This window comes from Physeter macrocephalus, chromosome 4 (genome assembly GCF_002837175.3).
Source record: "Physeter macrocephalus isolate SW-GA chromosome 4, ASM283717v5, whole genome shotgun sequence".
Lineage (NCBI taxonomy): Eukaryota > Metazoa > Chordata > Mammalia > Artiodactyla > Physeteridae > Physeter > Physeter macrocephalus.
This window is the reverse complement of record NC_041217.1, coordinates 115,470,557-115,486,813: the sequence shown is the minus strand read 5'-3', so window position 1 is coordinate 115,486,813 and position 16,257 is coordinate 115,470,557. Positions and strand designations below refer to the sequence as shown.

At 34.5% G+C, this 16,257-nt stretch overlaps 1 protein-coding gene across 3 annotated transcripts in view; it reads right to left on the bottom strand.

Annotated features, from left to right (window-relative positions):
* Nucleotides 1-499: 499 nt before the first annotated feature.
* Nucleotides 500-16,257, bottom strand: part of ADGRL4 (adhesion G protein-coupled receptor L4) — a 113,831-nt gene continuing 98,073 nt past the window's right edge. For all 3 annotated transcript variants that reach the window (XM_007103450.4, XM_007103451.4, XM_055084506.1), the window contains 3 exons: nt 4,472-4,563; nt 2,958-3,126; nt 500-2,593 (listed from right to left, as the gene is read on the bottom strand). In XM_007103450.4, coding sequence (XP_007103512.2) covers nt 2,531-2,593; nt 2,958-3,126; nt 4,472-4,563 — 324 coding nt within the window. In that variant the 3' untranslated portion in view covers nt 500-2,530. The remainder of the gene's footprint in view (nt 2,594-2,957; nt 3,127-4,471; nt 4,564-16,257) is intronic.

Sequence of the window (16,257 nt, the reverse complement as noted above, 5' to 3'; positions counted from 1 at the left end):
TGTATGTACTTTTGTATGTACTTTTCAGTTCAGCATCTTAACACATTCTTGTCATCGTAATCTTCATTTTTGTATTTTTTAAACTGAGCCCAGTGAAAACCGTTTTTGAGCCCTTTTTCTTGTTGATTATAAAAACAGGGGGCAAGTGCTATGAGGCATTTATGCAATAAATATATATTTATACGTGTGCATACACCTGTTTTTTTTTCATTTTTTTAAGAAAGAGAGATCCTTACCTAATAAAAACGTAAGTGAGCAGTTATGAGAAGGTCTGAAATCTCATACTAAAGAATACAAGTTTCACCCAATGATGTCTATGGGAGGGTTGGTGAAAACAAGATTCAGGATTTAAGGTTTTCCCTACTGATATGAATACTTGCTTATATCTAAAGATGTTATTATGTATATATTTCCATATTAGTTCCTATAGTTGCTGTAACAAATTATCAAAAAATATCAATAATCTTGTGAAAAATTATCAACAAACTTGGTGGCTTAAAACAATACACATTTATTGTTTTACAGTTTTCGAGGTTAGAAGTCCAAACTGGGTCTCCCTGGGCTAAAACAAAAGTACATCAGGGCTGACTTCCTTCTAGGAGCTCTGGGGGAGAATCCATTTCCTTGCCTTTCTCAGCTTACAGGAGCTGCCCATGTTCCTTGGCTTGTGGACTGTTTCCATCTTCAAAGCCAGCAATGTGTGGTTGAGTATGCCTCGTACGGCACTGCTTTAACAGGCTCCCTCTTCTGCCTCCATCTTTTGTTTATAAGGAAACTTGTGATTACATGGGACCAACCTGAAAAATCCAGGATAATTTCCTCACGTCAAAGTTAGAGGACTAGCTGTTAGCTGGCTAATTCTCCTCTCCACGTAACCTAACATATTCATGTGTTCTGAAGATTAGGGGGTGGGCATTTTGGGAAGACCATTATTCTGCTCACCACACATAATTTGTATACATTGATTGAACAGATTACTTTTTTTAGTATCTTATTCCAATAGCGCTGTCCTATAATGATAATGATAATAATAGGTCATATAAGAGATCAAAAGATCAAATAAAAAGTTATCACAAATATTCTAAAAATGTTTAAGACATTGGCAGGCAGCTCATCTTTCTTGAGAAATGCCTCAGCCAAGCAGTAGAAAGATTCATTCAGATATCATTTTATTTGTGAGAGTAAGATTTGACAGACTTCACTTGAACATCTGGAGAAATTAAGTTAAAATCACAACATTTAGTGTATTGGCACACTTTTTTTACAGGTATGTGTAGAACAATTACATATTTTTTGAAGTAAAATCACTGCTTCTATATTTTAATGAGAAAACTTGAAGATAGATAGAAGCCTTACATTTTAGCAGATATGCCTTAACAGAGGAAAACTGTCAGAAAATAGATCCAGTGTGAAAGTTTATACAGTTCCCAGTGATTTCTTTGTTATAAATAACATTTTAAAATGTGTACTTTTCTGAACAGAAAAAAATAGCAATTCACTTTATGAACACTTTCATATTTACAATGCCCTTTTAAAAATAGTAAGTTAAAAGAGAATATTGTGATGTGAACTACAATATTTCTAAAATTAAAAAAAATAAAGAACTCAAATATGCTAGTCTAATGAGATACAATATTTTTCACTACACTGAAAGGTTACGGAACAGAGTACTTCAGGTTTATATACACAGTTTTTACATTTACAGGCAGGAACAATATTATATTTTGACACATTTATGTACTACTGAATAAGCATTTGAAGTCACAATCTGTGAAATAAGTATAGAAAGAGCATATACCTCATTCTGATGTTAACCTAAAAACAGAACAGAAATGTTTAGTTTTTTGTGTGTGTGAAGTCTCGTGTTTTTATAGACTATTAGAATAGAAAATGGATATAACATATACAGGTCTAAGTTGTTTCGGTAGAAATTTAAGTTCAGAACAATTCACAGAATGGTAAGATGTGTTTATTCAATTGTTTGTTTTATCTCTAATTTCCCATCTAGTTTACAAAACAACGAGCTTGCTCAAAATATGTCTCATTGTTACAACCGTCATTCCCTTTTTACTGTTTTATATTCTACCTCTTCATTCTCTTATGTTCCACTTTCTGTAACGGAGCTCATTACCAAGGTGATAGGGGACTAGTTTCAAAGGCAACATGAATCAAGAAAATATCAAGCCAGTGGTTTCCTTCAGGACATTCATATATTTTTTTGTGTTAGAAAGAAAATCTTTCCTTGGGTGCAGTGATACCACTCTGAGAAACCAATTACTTTCCAAATATCTGCAATACTATTTTTGACATAGCTAACTAAGTCATGTAGGAAAGCTTACTATAGCTATATGGTACATAATTTTATCTCGTATTATCTACAGTTCTTACACAGTAAACAGAAAAATGGACTTAAAATATTTGATTAGTATTAACAATTGGACAATTTGTTTGAGTCATTTTTATACATTGGCCATCCACAGCTTGGCTTTTTTATTTCTGTGTAGCAATAATGATCCATAGTTCTCTCTGTTTACCTCAGACATCCGAAACAACAAGGGACATTTTTGAACAATCTATAATATTCTTCTTGGATCTAAAAAAAAAGAAAAAGAAGAAAGTAAGAAACGTGAAACATAATTGTAACAATCACAACAAATTATTTTCAAATCACAATAAATTGTTATATTTGGTTTTCTAAATTACTGTTGCTTTCTGATTATCTGTCAGAATATGCTCAAGGGAATGTAAGCTGTATTTATACCCCTACTAGCAAGTTTTTTAAAAGCACATTTCCCTATGAACAGCTAAGCATTCTGATTATTTTGACACCAAAATGTACTGCACTTAGGCAATAAAGGCACAAGTCATAAATCTATGAGAATGAGAATTTTTATCAATTTGGTAACTGATGCTACATAAATATGCTATAAAGTTGACAAAAATAACAAATTGCTTACCTTTCTAGATAAAACACACAGGAATAAGAAGATGAACATCCCCTGGAAGGCATTGCTGACGGTGAAGAGGTAAGCTGTCACCACCGATGCATGTACAACATGGAGCACTCCAAAGATCCAGGTGGTGCCAAGGAGGAACAGGAGAGCAAGGGCTCCTCTGGCACAAGACCTAGAACAAATTTGCAATGTTCCAGCTAAGAAAGCTATGCATACTTAACATATCCTCAAATTCCTCAAATTATGTGGGAAGTCGGTGTTGGAATAACCAAGAAATCTTCGGTAAAGACCACCAACAATTTTGAAACTGACTAATTATGCTATAGTTGCATGGGACAGGCTAGGGTATACTAGTGCACTGTGGCTGGGATGTGCTTCCAAATTCAAGGCAGCGTTTTTAAAATCTGGTATTTTTCAAGGAATTTCCTTAATCTTAAAATATTTTCATCTGTGTGTACGCTTTGATCTCAAATCTAATGTTGCAGGAACTCCCAAAGGTAAGACAGATAGCTGTTAGGAAGTATTCTCCCTAAGAAACCTTGAAGAGTATACCGTGTGGAATTAGGTCAGCACATGGGCAGGACACCAAAGGATACTTCTGCTTTCCTTTCAGGCTTAGTAGAGAACATGTAAAATATAAAACAAGATTTTTTTATTTTTTTGCTTTTGCAATACAGTTACCTCAAAGTAAACTCATGTTAGAATGCTGATCTCTTAAAAAATACAGGCACATACTCACTTTTATACATTTTCAACTTATTGCCTGTGAGTTTTGGTAAAACAATATTCAATCCTGCTCACTGAGGACACTGCCTTGAAAATGAGGCAACTAATACTTATTTTCTCATTCATTCTTAGTGCAATCATTCTTTACTGCAGAAGATGTTTTTGCAGTGTACCACAGAAAATGAGTCATTCTCAACTTTATTAAAGCCAGCAAACTACATGTAACTATGAATGGTGAGGAGTAAAATAATCAATCAAACATTTGCTAAATCCTAACTATAAATCTTGTGCAAGATATTGAAACTATAGGAGTGTTCCCAAGAGACCCAAACGTCAGCTGTTTCTAATGTTCCCTACCATACACTTCAGTTTTTCCTGAACAAACCATTTTCAAGGTCTCAATAAATCAGTTTTAAAGGGAGGGAGCTGAGGAAAAATCATGGCAGAATGCAAACTAGAAATCACAAGGAAGAAACACAGTTACTAAGCGCTGAGAAATGTTTTGCAAAAGAAGATGACTAAGATCAACTGTTGTCTTAAAATGCAGTCATCATCTTTTCTTTCAAAGGGGAGTATGTTCAAAAAGATTGCTTTACTTACCATTTAATCTGTGGTGATTATAGGCTTATTAAACATATTAAATACTATTTAGCAATACTATTTAGTATTTTAAATATGATGGGGGAAAGTGTGAAAAAATGATTTAAAAATTGTCCTTCCAAAAATTATTTCTACTTTAAGTTACTAAAACTTTTAATCACTAAAGAAAATACAGTTGAAGAAATACTTACCTTATGTTCTCACAGCAACTAACTTCTGGTTTCAACCCCGCAGTGTGACGAAAAACTTTGTATATGATAACTCCAAATGCCAAGAGATTAACCTGAAAATATAAATTAATTTCAACAGAGATAATTTTCATAGTAAACTAGATACATATAAAGGAAATAAACAAATAGCAAAGATATCAAATAAATAGAAACCAGTAAATCATGGCATTTTTATGTATATTAAGAAGTACAAACCCTCTGGTAGACGTATGCAAACAAATATGTGGTTGATCTTTACAATATCACTGAAAATTGTCAGTACAAATCACAGTTAGTACAATTTGCCAGATTGTATTAAGCACCTGTTCAAGAACTTCTTCAGATGTTACAATCATGTCTACAGATTGATTAATTATCATCTTCTGCCAACAATATGGTTAATATACATCTTAAGATAAATTTTGGTTTGAAAAACTTTATGAACACTTGAGAAATCAAATTTTTGTTCATGAAATTGTGTGCTGTTTCTTTGAAAAGAAGTTTTAGTGATACTTCTGTCAATCTTTTGAAAATTTAAACTGGTAAAGAGAAATTGAAAGGAAATTTGAAAACAACAAAACACCCTTAATTTCTACTGTTAGAAAATGTTTGAATGTACTTTTGTATGGTTCATCTAGCTATCTCTCCTAATATTATGTTGAGATTTCCTTTCCCTAAATTTAATTTCATAAACTTTCAAAATATTAATCAGTGAAAAATATGTTTAAAGGCATATGCGTTTTGATAAACATTTATACTCTATTATATATATTCCACAGTATCGGTTATATAGAATGCACAGAATTTTTACCCCTTCTAAAATGACTGCATTATGAAAAACTTCCTCTTCTTTCCTTTTCTTATACTTTTGGAGACTTGTAAGTCATATGTGCAGTGTCAGAGGATTAATTGAGGGGTATATTTTAAATGTATAGCTATTTTAACATAAGCATACTAATAATTAAAAATATTAAAATTATAGAAATAATTTGTAGGTTAATCCTTTATTGAATATATTTTATTAATCCAAACAAATTTTTCAAAAGCCATTTTGTAACAACAGTAGCAAAGTGCAATATTTTAATTTTCAGCTAATTCTTATACTAGGATTTCAGAAATTTATACAAAAATTCTGTTTTTTCTTCCATATTCTAAGGATTTTATATAGCTTCTAAAAATGAAATTTACTAGTTACTATTATAAAAAGCAGTATAAAATAATGGATCAGATAATTTCATGTTGTCATATCTCCATGGAGAGGTCCTTGAGAGAAACTCTTAGAGGAATATGGATCTAGTCCCTTCTTCCTGCTTCCAAATGTTTATTACTTCAATTATATGATTAATTAATTCTAATTATAGTAAGGTTTCCATACAAAGAAAGACTTCAGCAATTGCAGAGGGGAGATAAAATATATTTAAATTGATTCAGTTGACAAGTTTCGCCCTATTGTATGCTCAAATAACTAAATGAAATGACAATTTAATAATATTTAATTTTATAAATAGTCTCTGCTACTTATGAAAGAAAGATGCATAGCATTTTCTAGGTTTCTATAGCTATAACTTCTTTAAATAAATTTGGGAACAACACTTGTATTTAATTTTATAAACATATACATGTTTTTTAAAATAATAAAAAGTATTAAAATTTGGTTAGTATAAATAATATACTAAAAACATTATTGGTCTGAAAATCTGCAAAGAATTTTTATGAGGTGTTTATATTGAACTTGTTAACTCAACAGAAGAAGAGTTATAAGATAAAATAACTTTAAATGTTAAAATAATTGTTCACTAATGCATAAATTTTCTAAGTTAGTGATTTAAATTTATAATATTTATTAAATAAAGTTTCTTAAACTTCTGTTATTGATAAAACAAATTTGAAAAATAGTTGCTTATATTGTTATGGTTTCTCAGAAATGCATATACATTTTGGATATGCTTTTACATCATATGCTAAAATAGTGAAGAGTAAAAATGGAACATTCTTTATGGGTGATCTAGCTGTGGAAAGTACATGTTTTCTACATAAAAGGGAAAATGTTTACATACTTATAAAAACCAGGTGCTGCTAGACAAACAAGAGACAATCCTTAGTCCATAAACATATTTTCATAATTGTAAGATAAAACAGATTAAAGCTTTTTTTTTTTTTTTTTTTTTTTTGCGGTACGCGGGCCTCTCACTGTTGTGGCCTCTCCTGTTGTGGAGCACAGGCTCCGGACGCGCAGGCTCAGCGGCCACGGCTCACGGGCCCAGCCGCTCCGCGGCATGTGGGATCTTCCCGGACCGGGGCACGAACCCGTGTCCCCTGCCTCGGCAGGTGGACTCTCAACCACTGTGCCACCAGGGAAGCCCAGATTAAAGCATTTTTATCAAAAGGTATTATGGTCTTATGCAATGAAAACAATCACAAATACATTGATTGTATTATCAACGACAATAATATAAATATATGGAGCTTTTTATTTGCATGTATTCAAAACATTTTATAAAGGGTCAACTAAGTGTCTGGTATATTGGTGAGGTCTGGGTACATATTAATGAACAAAACAGACACTGCCCTTTGTTCTCATAAACTTACTAAGAAAATAGATAGTAAAAAAAATATCATACAAATACTTACAATTCTACAAGCTGTGAAAAATGCTATTAAGTCACAAATTTAGACTGCTAGGAGACGCAAAATGGGTGAACTAGAATGAAGGTTTGGGAAGTATGTCTCTTAAGATTTAGCATTTTAAACCAGACGTGATGACTGATAATGCATTAGCAGATAAAAAATGAGGAAGAAAAGCATTCTATGAAGCAAAATGGCATAGAAAAAAGCCATGAGGCTTAAGAATATGGTATGCCTTTAAGAAATTACCAGCAGTGGTGGCTGAAGTGTAGTAAACATAGGGAAGGGTAGCCAGAGACAAGGTAGACAAAAGATGAAGAGTACTTAGATTTTATCTTAAATGCAAAGGTTTTTTAACTGATTCTTTCACTCAAGAATCACTTATGCACTATAGTCCTTTTCCTCAAGGAACTTACAGTACAGTGGAGGAGATGGCCAGTCAACAGGCAAGTACAACATTATTTAGGAAGTGCCATGCAGTTGTTTGCAGAGTACAGTAGAAGGACACAGGTGATGATACCCTAATGTATGATTTCTAAGCCAGTCTTGAGTGACCAGTAGAGCCAAAGGAGTGAAACACAAAGAAAGTAAGTGATTTGTCTGGATCTCAGTTAATGGACCTGTCTATATATACTCACTGACTCAGACTCAGTGGCTCCAAATAATATCCTTAGGCTCCATCTAACTTTTCTGCTTGGAAATCTAATGGGCATCATGAGTTAAAATGTCAAAAATTAAACTGCTATTCTTCTAAAGAACTTATTTTTGTTGTAACATATCCCACCTCACGAAAAAAGAGTTATCTCATTTTCTAGCAGATCAAGTTTATTCATCAGCAAACCTTTCATCTCTACCTTCGAAACATATTTGGGGGCTTCCCTGGTGGTGCAGTGGTTGAGAGTCCGCCTACCGATGCAGGGGACATGGGTTCGTGCCCCGGTCCGGGAAGATCCCACATGCCGCGGAGCGGCTGGGCCCGTGAGCCATGGCCGCTGAGCCTGTGCATCCGGAGCCTGTGCTCCGCAACGGGAGAGGCCACAACAGTGAGAGGCCTGCGTACCGCAAAAAAAAACAAAAACAAAAAACCCATCTTCGAAATATGACCACCACTTACCGTCTTCACAGCTCTTATCCTGGAAGAGGCCACGATCATGCCTCTCCTGGGTTATTGCAAAAGCCTCCTAATTGGTCTCTCTGCTTGCATCCTTGCCTTCCTACAATCTTTTCTCATTACAGCAGGAAGATTGAGCCTTTTAAAATGTAAGTCAGACCACTTCTCTAGTCGGAACCCTCCAATGGCTTCCCATCTCAGAGTTAAACCTGAGGATCTCACAATAGATTCTAAGGTCTGAAATGATATACTTCTTCCCTCAAGTCCTATTTCTCTGTGCTTTGATCACTTCACTCCACTCACATTGGATTCTCTGTTCTTCCTCCGGCACACAAAGCATGACGTCAGGCCATTGTCCTTGCTGGACCTTTAGATATCCCCTTAGCTCATTCCCTCACCACCTCTGTTTAAATGCTCTTTATCTACCTACTGCCTCCCAGTGTACCTTGGTGAAAAACTGAAACCCAAACGATAAAATCAGACCCGAATTCAATTCCATGGAAATGCAGAGCATGATCGTACTCTTTACTGTTTTGGACAATGAAAATTCTGTATATCAACATGTTCTTCCCTTGCCTTAGTCAGTAGGAAACTGACAAAGATTTTCCTTAATTAAACTGCAGTCAAGTTCCTCTGAGCCCTCTTCTCATCTAGGCCTCGACCCTGAGCTTCAGTGACATCCTTGCAGTGCCCAGTTTTAGCAAGAATCCTGCTGAATCAGCTTAGAGAGGATTTTTCCCACTCTTGATATGTGATCACTTTCAAATTCCTCACCTCCCATCCTTGATATCTGATCACTCTGGCCTGCCATTCAGTACGAAAGCTCTTAAAATTAGTTTAGCAAGAATTCTCCCTACACTTGATGTCTCCTCTTAGTAGTTTTTCATCTGCTTTCCCCACCCACTCCCTCACACATAACCTGTTCCTTGGCTGTAAATCCCCAGTTGCCCTTATTGTATTCAGAGTTGAGCTCAATCTCCCCTATTTTGATAGTTTTGACACCTCGCACAATAGTCTGGAATAAAGTCTTCCTTACCATTTTAACAAGTGTCAGAATAATTTTTTCCTTAACCAAACTCAGAGTCAAATCCAAGGTCGTATTATAATATTTAGCAAATTTGGGATAACTGGAAAAACCTAAATTTACTCTTTTTACACTGCCTGCATTCTCTCTTTATCCATAAATATATAAGCTACTTTAAATTCTTTTTCTAATAGATTAAAAAATAAAACAACTTAAACAAAGAATCAGTATCACCTAAAGGCACATGACTTTACTTAGAGGTGGAAATTAAGTTGAAATGCTATGCATTTTACATGGTACAGAAAAGTATCTTTTGGGAGGAAATGTTTTACGAAGTAATCATGAACAGTCTGAGATGAGATAAAAACAAAAGCTCAAAACAAGATTATGTAGAATTAAAAAGTATTTCTAATAATAAGAAATAGTTTGCAATTATTGCAGAAGTAATGACTTTGAGGACTGATAGAGAAATACCTGTATTTTAGGTTAAATAGTTGGGAAGATACTATTAACACTGTGTTTGCAAGCAATGGCTACAGCAACAATAAAAAACTTGAATACTTCAGTAAGTCTTTAAAATATAATATAAATCATTAATATTAACCTTAATTAGGAAGATGTTGCCTTTAAAATGATTCACACTTTTGCTCATCAGTGCTTACCTATGTGTGCTGATTTTATAAGCTGTGGTTCCCTTATTATTTATCTCTAACGTTAGTGTCACAAAAAAGCACAGGGGCTAATTAATGACTTGTGAATCAACAAAGTCATTCATTATCATTTTTGTCTCAATTTTTAAAATACAGTTGTAGTTTGTCAACCAGGAGTCCATAATACTTTTCTAGGAATAAACAGGACAAGGACATTACATGGCAAACATAAGAACTCTGAAATTCATTGCTGTACTTTAGATTACAGAAGAGAATGAAAATAGCTGTGGAAAAAAAATCATTCAAAGTCCTGGAAGCTTAAAATCAGTTCCCTTGCTTCATCTTAAGGGATGTTATCTATACAGAGATTTGTTTCTTCACTTCATTGATACATGTAGTTACTTCAAAATTTGGCACACATGTTTGACAGAGTGCATTAAAAATTTTTAAGTGCCTTAGTTTTTTAAACTAGAAATTTAAATAGATGGGCTGGTGAGACAGCGAGAGCTAATTCTGAAAGATTTAGACCTACAGGTACATTCAACCCAAGGGCTTCAAATTCAGACTTCAGAATAAAGCATCCCAATCAGTCATTTTTTTTCTTAGTCTTTTTCTCAATAATTGATGAAGCCATCTATATGCTGATGTCAGATCTCACCAGAAAGAATGAGAAAATTTCTCTTACAGCACTTTTAGTCTCATGCTTTAATTTTTCATATATATCAAACAGGATCTGGTTCATTTAAGAATGTGTCATGATCACAACTGCTATATCCTTTCAAATAGTTTTATTACCTTTAAATTAACTGGCCTAGAACAAAACTGCTTCTGCCATGGACAAAAGGTGGGTTTCTACTGGCTTACCAAGAGGCCATAAAAAAAGACCCATTCTCAATCCCTAGGCCACTGCAGAGATGGCTGAGTAGCTTTTAATTTAAGCTTTAAAGTGAAAAGATATAATCTATTAAATAAAAAAATTGTCTGTGAGCTAGATTGGAATTAAGTACTTAGAGTTTTGTCTTCTGTTTGATTTTTTAAAAAAATTATTTCCCAGTTGGAATCACTTCTTTACATGCCTTAGTTACAGTATATTCATATAGTATTGGGGTATGTGGTAAGAGGAATAATATGCCCCTTCCAAAAAAAAAAATGTCTACGCCCTAATGTCTGGGACCCTGTGAATATAGCAAAAGGGATTTTACAGATAGAATTAAGGTTATAATTCTATCCTTAGGATAGAAAGACTTTAGGATAAGAAAGTTATCCTGGATAAAATAAGGGCTCAATGTAAATATGTGAGCCCTTAAAAACGAAAGAGGAAGGCAAAAAAGATTCAGCAGAGATGCCACAGAAGGCAGGAGAGATGAGGCATAAGTGAAGGTCTGAGAGACGGAAGACCAAGCGGGCCATGTGTCAGGAAATGTGGGAGGCTTTTACAGATTGAGACTGACCTCTGTCTAACAGTCAGCAAAGAAATCAATCTCATGAAACTGAATTTGGCCAACAATCTGAATAAACACAGAAACAAATTCTCCCCCAAAGCCTCCAGAAGAGCTGATGCCTTGATTTTAGCCCAGTGAGACTCTGAGTAGAGGAATCAGCTGAGCTGCACTGTACCCAGACCTCTGACCTACTGCACTGTGAACTCACAGATTTGGGGTGTTTTAAGCCACTAAGTTGCAATAATTTGTTATGACAGCATTAGAACACTAATACAGGGTGCTTCTATTGCTAATTATATAGGTATAGATATGAAACACACTATAATTACAGTGTTTCTTATTTTTAAAATAAAAAATTTAAATCCAGCTTAAAATAAATATTAATTTATCAATAACTCATAAATATTATTGATATTCCAGATATTTGATGGGTAGTCAATTATATGAAAGCATTTATTATTTGTGGATTCTGCTTCTGTGTTTCCTAAAATAAAAAGATCAAGACAAGTTATAACTTGTAAAAGACTTCCTTTCCAGCAAGTCATAAATGCAGTTTGTACTTTCAGGTACCTGTCATATTTTCTTCATTATAATACCTGCCTTTATAGGTCATTCTCATAGTGCTGCCAGATTAGTAAATAAAAATATAGGATGCCAGTGAAAGTTGAATTTCAGATAAACAACAAATTAATTTTTTAGTATAAGTATGTTCCATACAATATTGGGGACATGCTTATACTTAAAAAATAATTTGTTGTTTATCTGAAAGTCAAAGTATGTGGGCATTTGAGGTTTGTTTGACAACTCTGACTTTTTAGCCTTCAAGTTATTTTCACATCTGATCTTTTCTATACTCTGAGGACACTGACTTCTTAGTAGAAAACCCCAAGGACATTATCCTCTCGATGAAGGCTGATCTATAATTGTTTGAAAAGAAATCTCAAAAGAAGAGGGGGTCAATTTTCAGAAGTTGCAACCACTGTGGAGCCTGAACATGTGTGTATGTGCTAAGACTGATAAAATACCCTGAAGGTATATAGTGGCTGAAAGCACATATAAAAGGTTTCAGCCCAGTAAAGAATATACCCAGGTTTGGCAGAACTCCCCCTGGAAAGCCCAAGATCTGCATGGTGAAGCTGTGCCAGGAAGCAATGGATTGGGTTGGCACCTGTTAAAAACTTTTTGCTAATAAATTAACATTTAGAAACTAAATTTCCAAAGTTTAGATGCGAAACTGCTTTAATATAAATTTAGGGAAAACCCACAGAAATTATGATGCTACCGTGTTTGTTGACCTTTTGTCAGAATTGTGGAGTGGAATAACTTTTCCCCTACATATACCTCCATGACACTGCTAGGAAGCATTTCTCTGCTAACATCACAAGCCTCACCTTGTTTAACATTCCTGAGGCTCAGAAATGAGCAGCTTGGGAATATCTACAGAGGTAAGAGATGCTCCTCTCCTGAAATTATTAGCACCTGGCTCAGGAGGGTGTAGACTACAGAGAAATGGGAATGTAGTCTACAAATTATATGAAAAAAAAGTAATCTGAAACATATTGAAACATCTGAAAAAATCTGAAAACAACATATTTAAGTAGGTTCTAAATATCATGAGAGGAGAGTATCCCTCATAGATTACTCTGGGGTATTAACAGTATTCCTGATACTTGACTAATCAATCTCTTGAGGTTTATACTTTAAAACACAGCAATACTCTCCTACCAGGCCTTGACTGCTTGGATATACAACTGGATGAATAGTTGTTCTGGTATAAAATAGCATTTTTCATGTACTCAATAACTACTATAAAATTGAGGCTCAAATCAATAACAAAAATAATAATAACTAATATTTATTGTTTTCTACGTGCCAGACACTATTCCAAGTTTTCCTTATTTATTCGTTTATTTAACCCTCACATAAACTTTATGGGGTAAGTTTTCTTAGTCTTCTTAATATTATCGTTACAGATGGTCCCTGATTTACGATGGTTTGATTTAGGATTTTTCGACTTTACGGTGGTGTGAAAGTGATATGCATTCAGTAGAAACCGTACTTCAAATTTTGAATTTTGGTTTTTCCCGGTGATATATGGCATGATATTCTCTTGATGCTGGGCAGCAGTAGCGAGCCTCAGCTCCCAGTCAGCACTCCTGTCACCAGGGTGAACAACCAGCACACTGACAAATATCTGTACCCATACAACCACTCTGTTTTTCACTTTCAGTACAGTATTAAATAAATTACATGAGATATTCAACACTTTATTATAAAATAGGCTTTGTGTTAAAATATTTGCCCAATTGTAGGCTAATGTAATTGTTCTGAGCATGTTTAAGGTAGGCTAGGCTAAGCTATGATGTTCGATGGGCTGGCTGTATTAGATGCATTTCGACTTAGGATGGGTTTACTGAGCCATAACCCCACTGTAAGTCGAGTAAGATCTGAATCATTACATTTATTTCACATTTATGGCAACAGAGGCAGAGAGAAGTTAAATAATTGGCCCAAAGTGAAACAGTTAGGACGTAGCAGAGCCAAGAGTCATACCTAGTAGACAGATTCTACAGTTTATGCTCCTAAGAACTCTGCAAAACTACCAAACTACAAATGAAAGATAGGTAAAGAGAAGTTAAATTGACATCTAAAAGTTTAAGAATTTGTTTAGACATTTATTTATTTTGACTACTAATAGTAATTTTATTTTAGAAAGGGTTAAAAGTAGAAGAGGAAAACATTAATGAGTAGTGACTTGGTTAGCTATTAGGCGTTAGTGTTCATTGAACTTAGTCAAGAAACCAGTAACATTGAACAGGATGTAGTTTTTTATGCCAATGATCCCCCAATGGAGACACCTGCCTTCTGTTCTCTGTGGTCAAGGATCTAAGAAAGTGATAGTTTTTCCTGTGCTGGTCAATAACAAAGCTTTATATCCTTTGAAGTTCAATTATGGTTATTGGGTTCATGTCAGTGGTCTAAGTGGAATGCAAAATAATCTATTGTTGCACAGGAAAAACACATTAGAATTCCTATTGATATTTTTCCAAGGAAAAATTAAGGTTTACTACTTAAAATACAGAGAACACTGGTGCCCTCACTTTTTCTACATCACATGTCACACGTCAGATATAAGCCACTGGGAGGGATAAGTGCTTGTTACCAAAGGTAGTGGAGTCCCCCCTCCCCCGCCCCACCCTTTGTTATCTTTCAGCCTCCTGCAGCGTATGGTATGTGTACCTGCTAGGTGGATTTCCAGATCACATTATGTAGTTTAATAAAGTAACCCTAATAAAATGAAAAAAGTAAGATCTAATGTCTCCAAGTGCACTTTGGATTAAAATGAATACTGCTAAAGTATACACGAAGGAGAAAATGACACAACTGACTTTTTTCCTACTCCTAGACTGAGTTATTTGCCAGACAAGTTGCAAGTCCATGTAAGTCAGTCAAGTTAAAATCCACAAATGGATTCAAATTCCAGCTCTGACATTTATTTACTTAATTCCTTGTATTGCACGTTCCTTGTCTGTAAAATATGGATAATATTAGTACTTATTTCACAGGGTTTTTGCATGTATTAAATTACAATTAATGTAAAGTACTTAGAATAGTGTTCAATATATACATTCCCAACAAACATCAATTATTATCACTAATATTTATTAATTCATATGGAAAGATGTTATTCCAAATTGTCTCAAATATTTGAAGTGTCTAACAATAAATATAGTGAATATTTATTAACAATTGGATAAGCATTATTTTGTGTCATAGTCTCACTGGACCTATAAATAGCACCTTAAAAAAACAGAACTTTTATCTGTCAGTCTTTATTTTAGGCAATATGTCTTCAACAGAAAATTTAAGATCTTTTTTTCCACTTTCAGGATTTTCCTCTAAAATAATGTCAGGAAAATAAATACTTAGATATAATTCAACAATAAGTCAATTCTTTATTGTTCATGTAAACAATTTCTCATTTTTGTTAAAACTCCTCTACGGTAGAATTGAAATTTCAGGGTCAAAAATCTAGCTATCTTGGGCTTCCCTGGTGGCGCAGTGGTTGAGAATCCGCCTGCCGATGCAGGAGACACGGGTTCGTGCCCCGGTGCGGGAAGATCCCACATGCCGCGGAGCGGCTGGGTCCGTGACCCATGGCCGCTGGGCCTGCGCGTCCGGAGCCTGTGCTCCGCAGCGGGAGAGGCCACAGCGGTGAGAGGCCCGTGTACCACAAAAAAAAAAAAAAAAAAAATCTAGCTATCTTTAAGAATTTTATAGAAAAGGAAGGAGTAACTGTATTTCAAAGGGCAATCAATATATAAAATTATCAGATACCTTAATATAAGAAAAATATTCTTAATAAATCCAATATGATATTCTAGTATATTTTATGGGAAAGGATAGTTATCTTTTCTTACATCACTCTAGTGTAGAACAGGGATTAGCATACTTTTTCTGTAAAGGGCCAGATAGTAAATAGTTTAGATTTTGAGGGCCATATGGTCTCTATCATAACTACTCAATTCGTCCTACCATTAAAACAGCCTTACAAGAATATACAGTGAAGAAAAGACAGCCTCTTCAATAAATGGTGCTGGGAAAACTGGACAGCTACATGTAAAAGAATGAAATTAGAACACTCCCTAACACCATACACAAAAATAATCTCAAAATGGTTTAAAGACCTAAATGTTAAGGTCAGACACTATCAAACTCTTAGAGGAAAACATAGGCAGAACACCCTATGACATAAATCACAGCAAGATCCTTTTTGACACACCTCCTAGAGAAATGGAAATAAAAACAAAAATAAACAAATGGGACCTAATAAAACTTAAAAGCTTTTGCACAGCAAAGGAAACCATAAACAAGAGGAAAAGGCAACCCTCAGAATGGGAGAAAATATTTGCAAA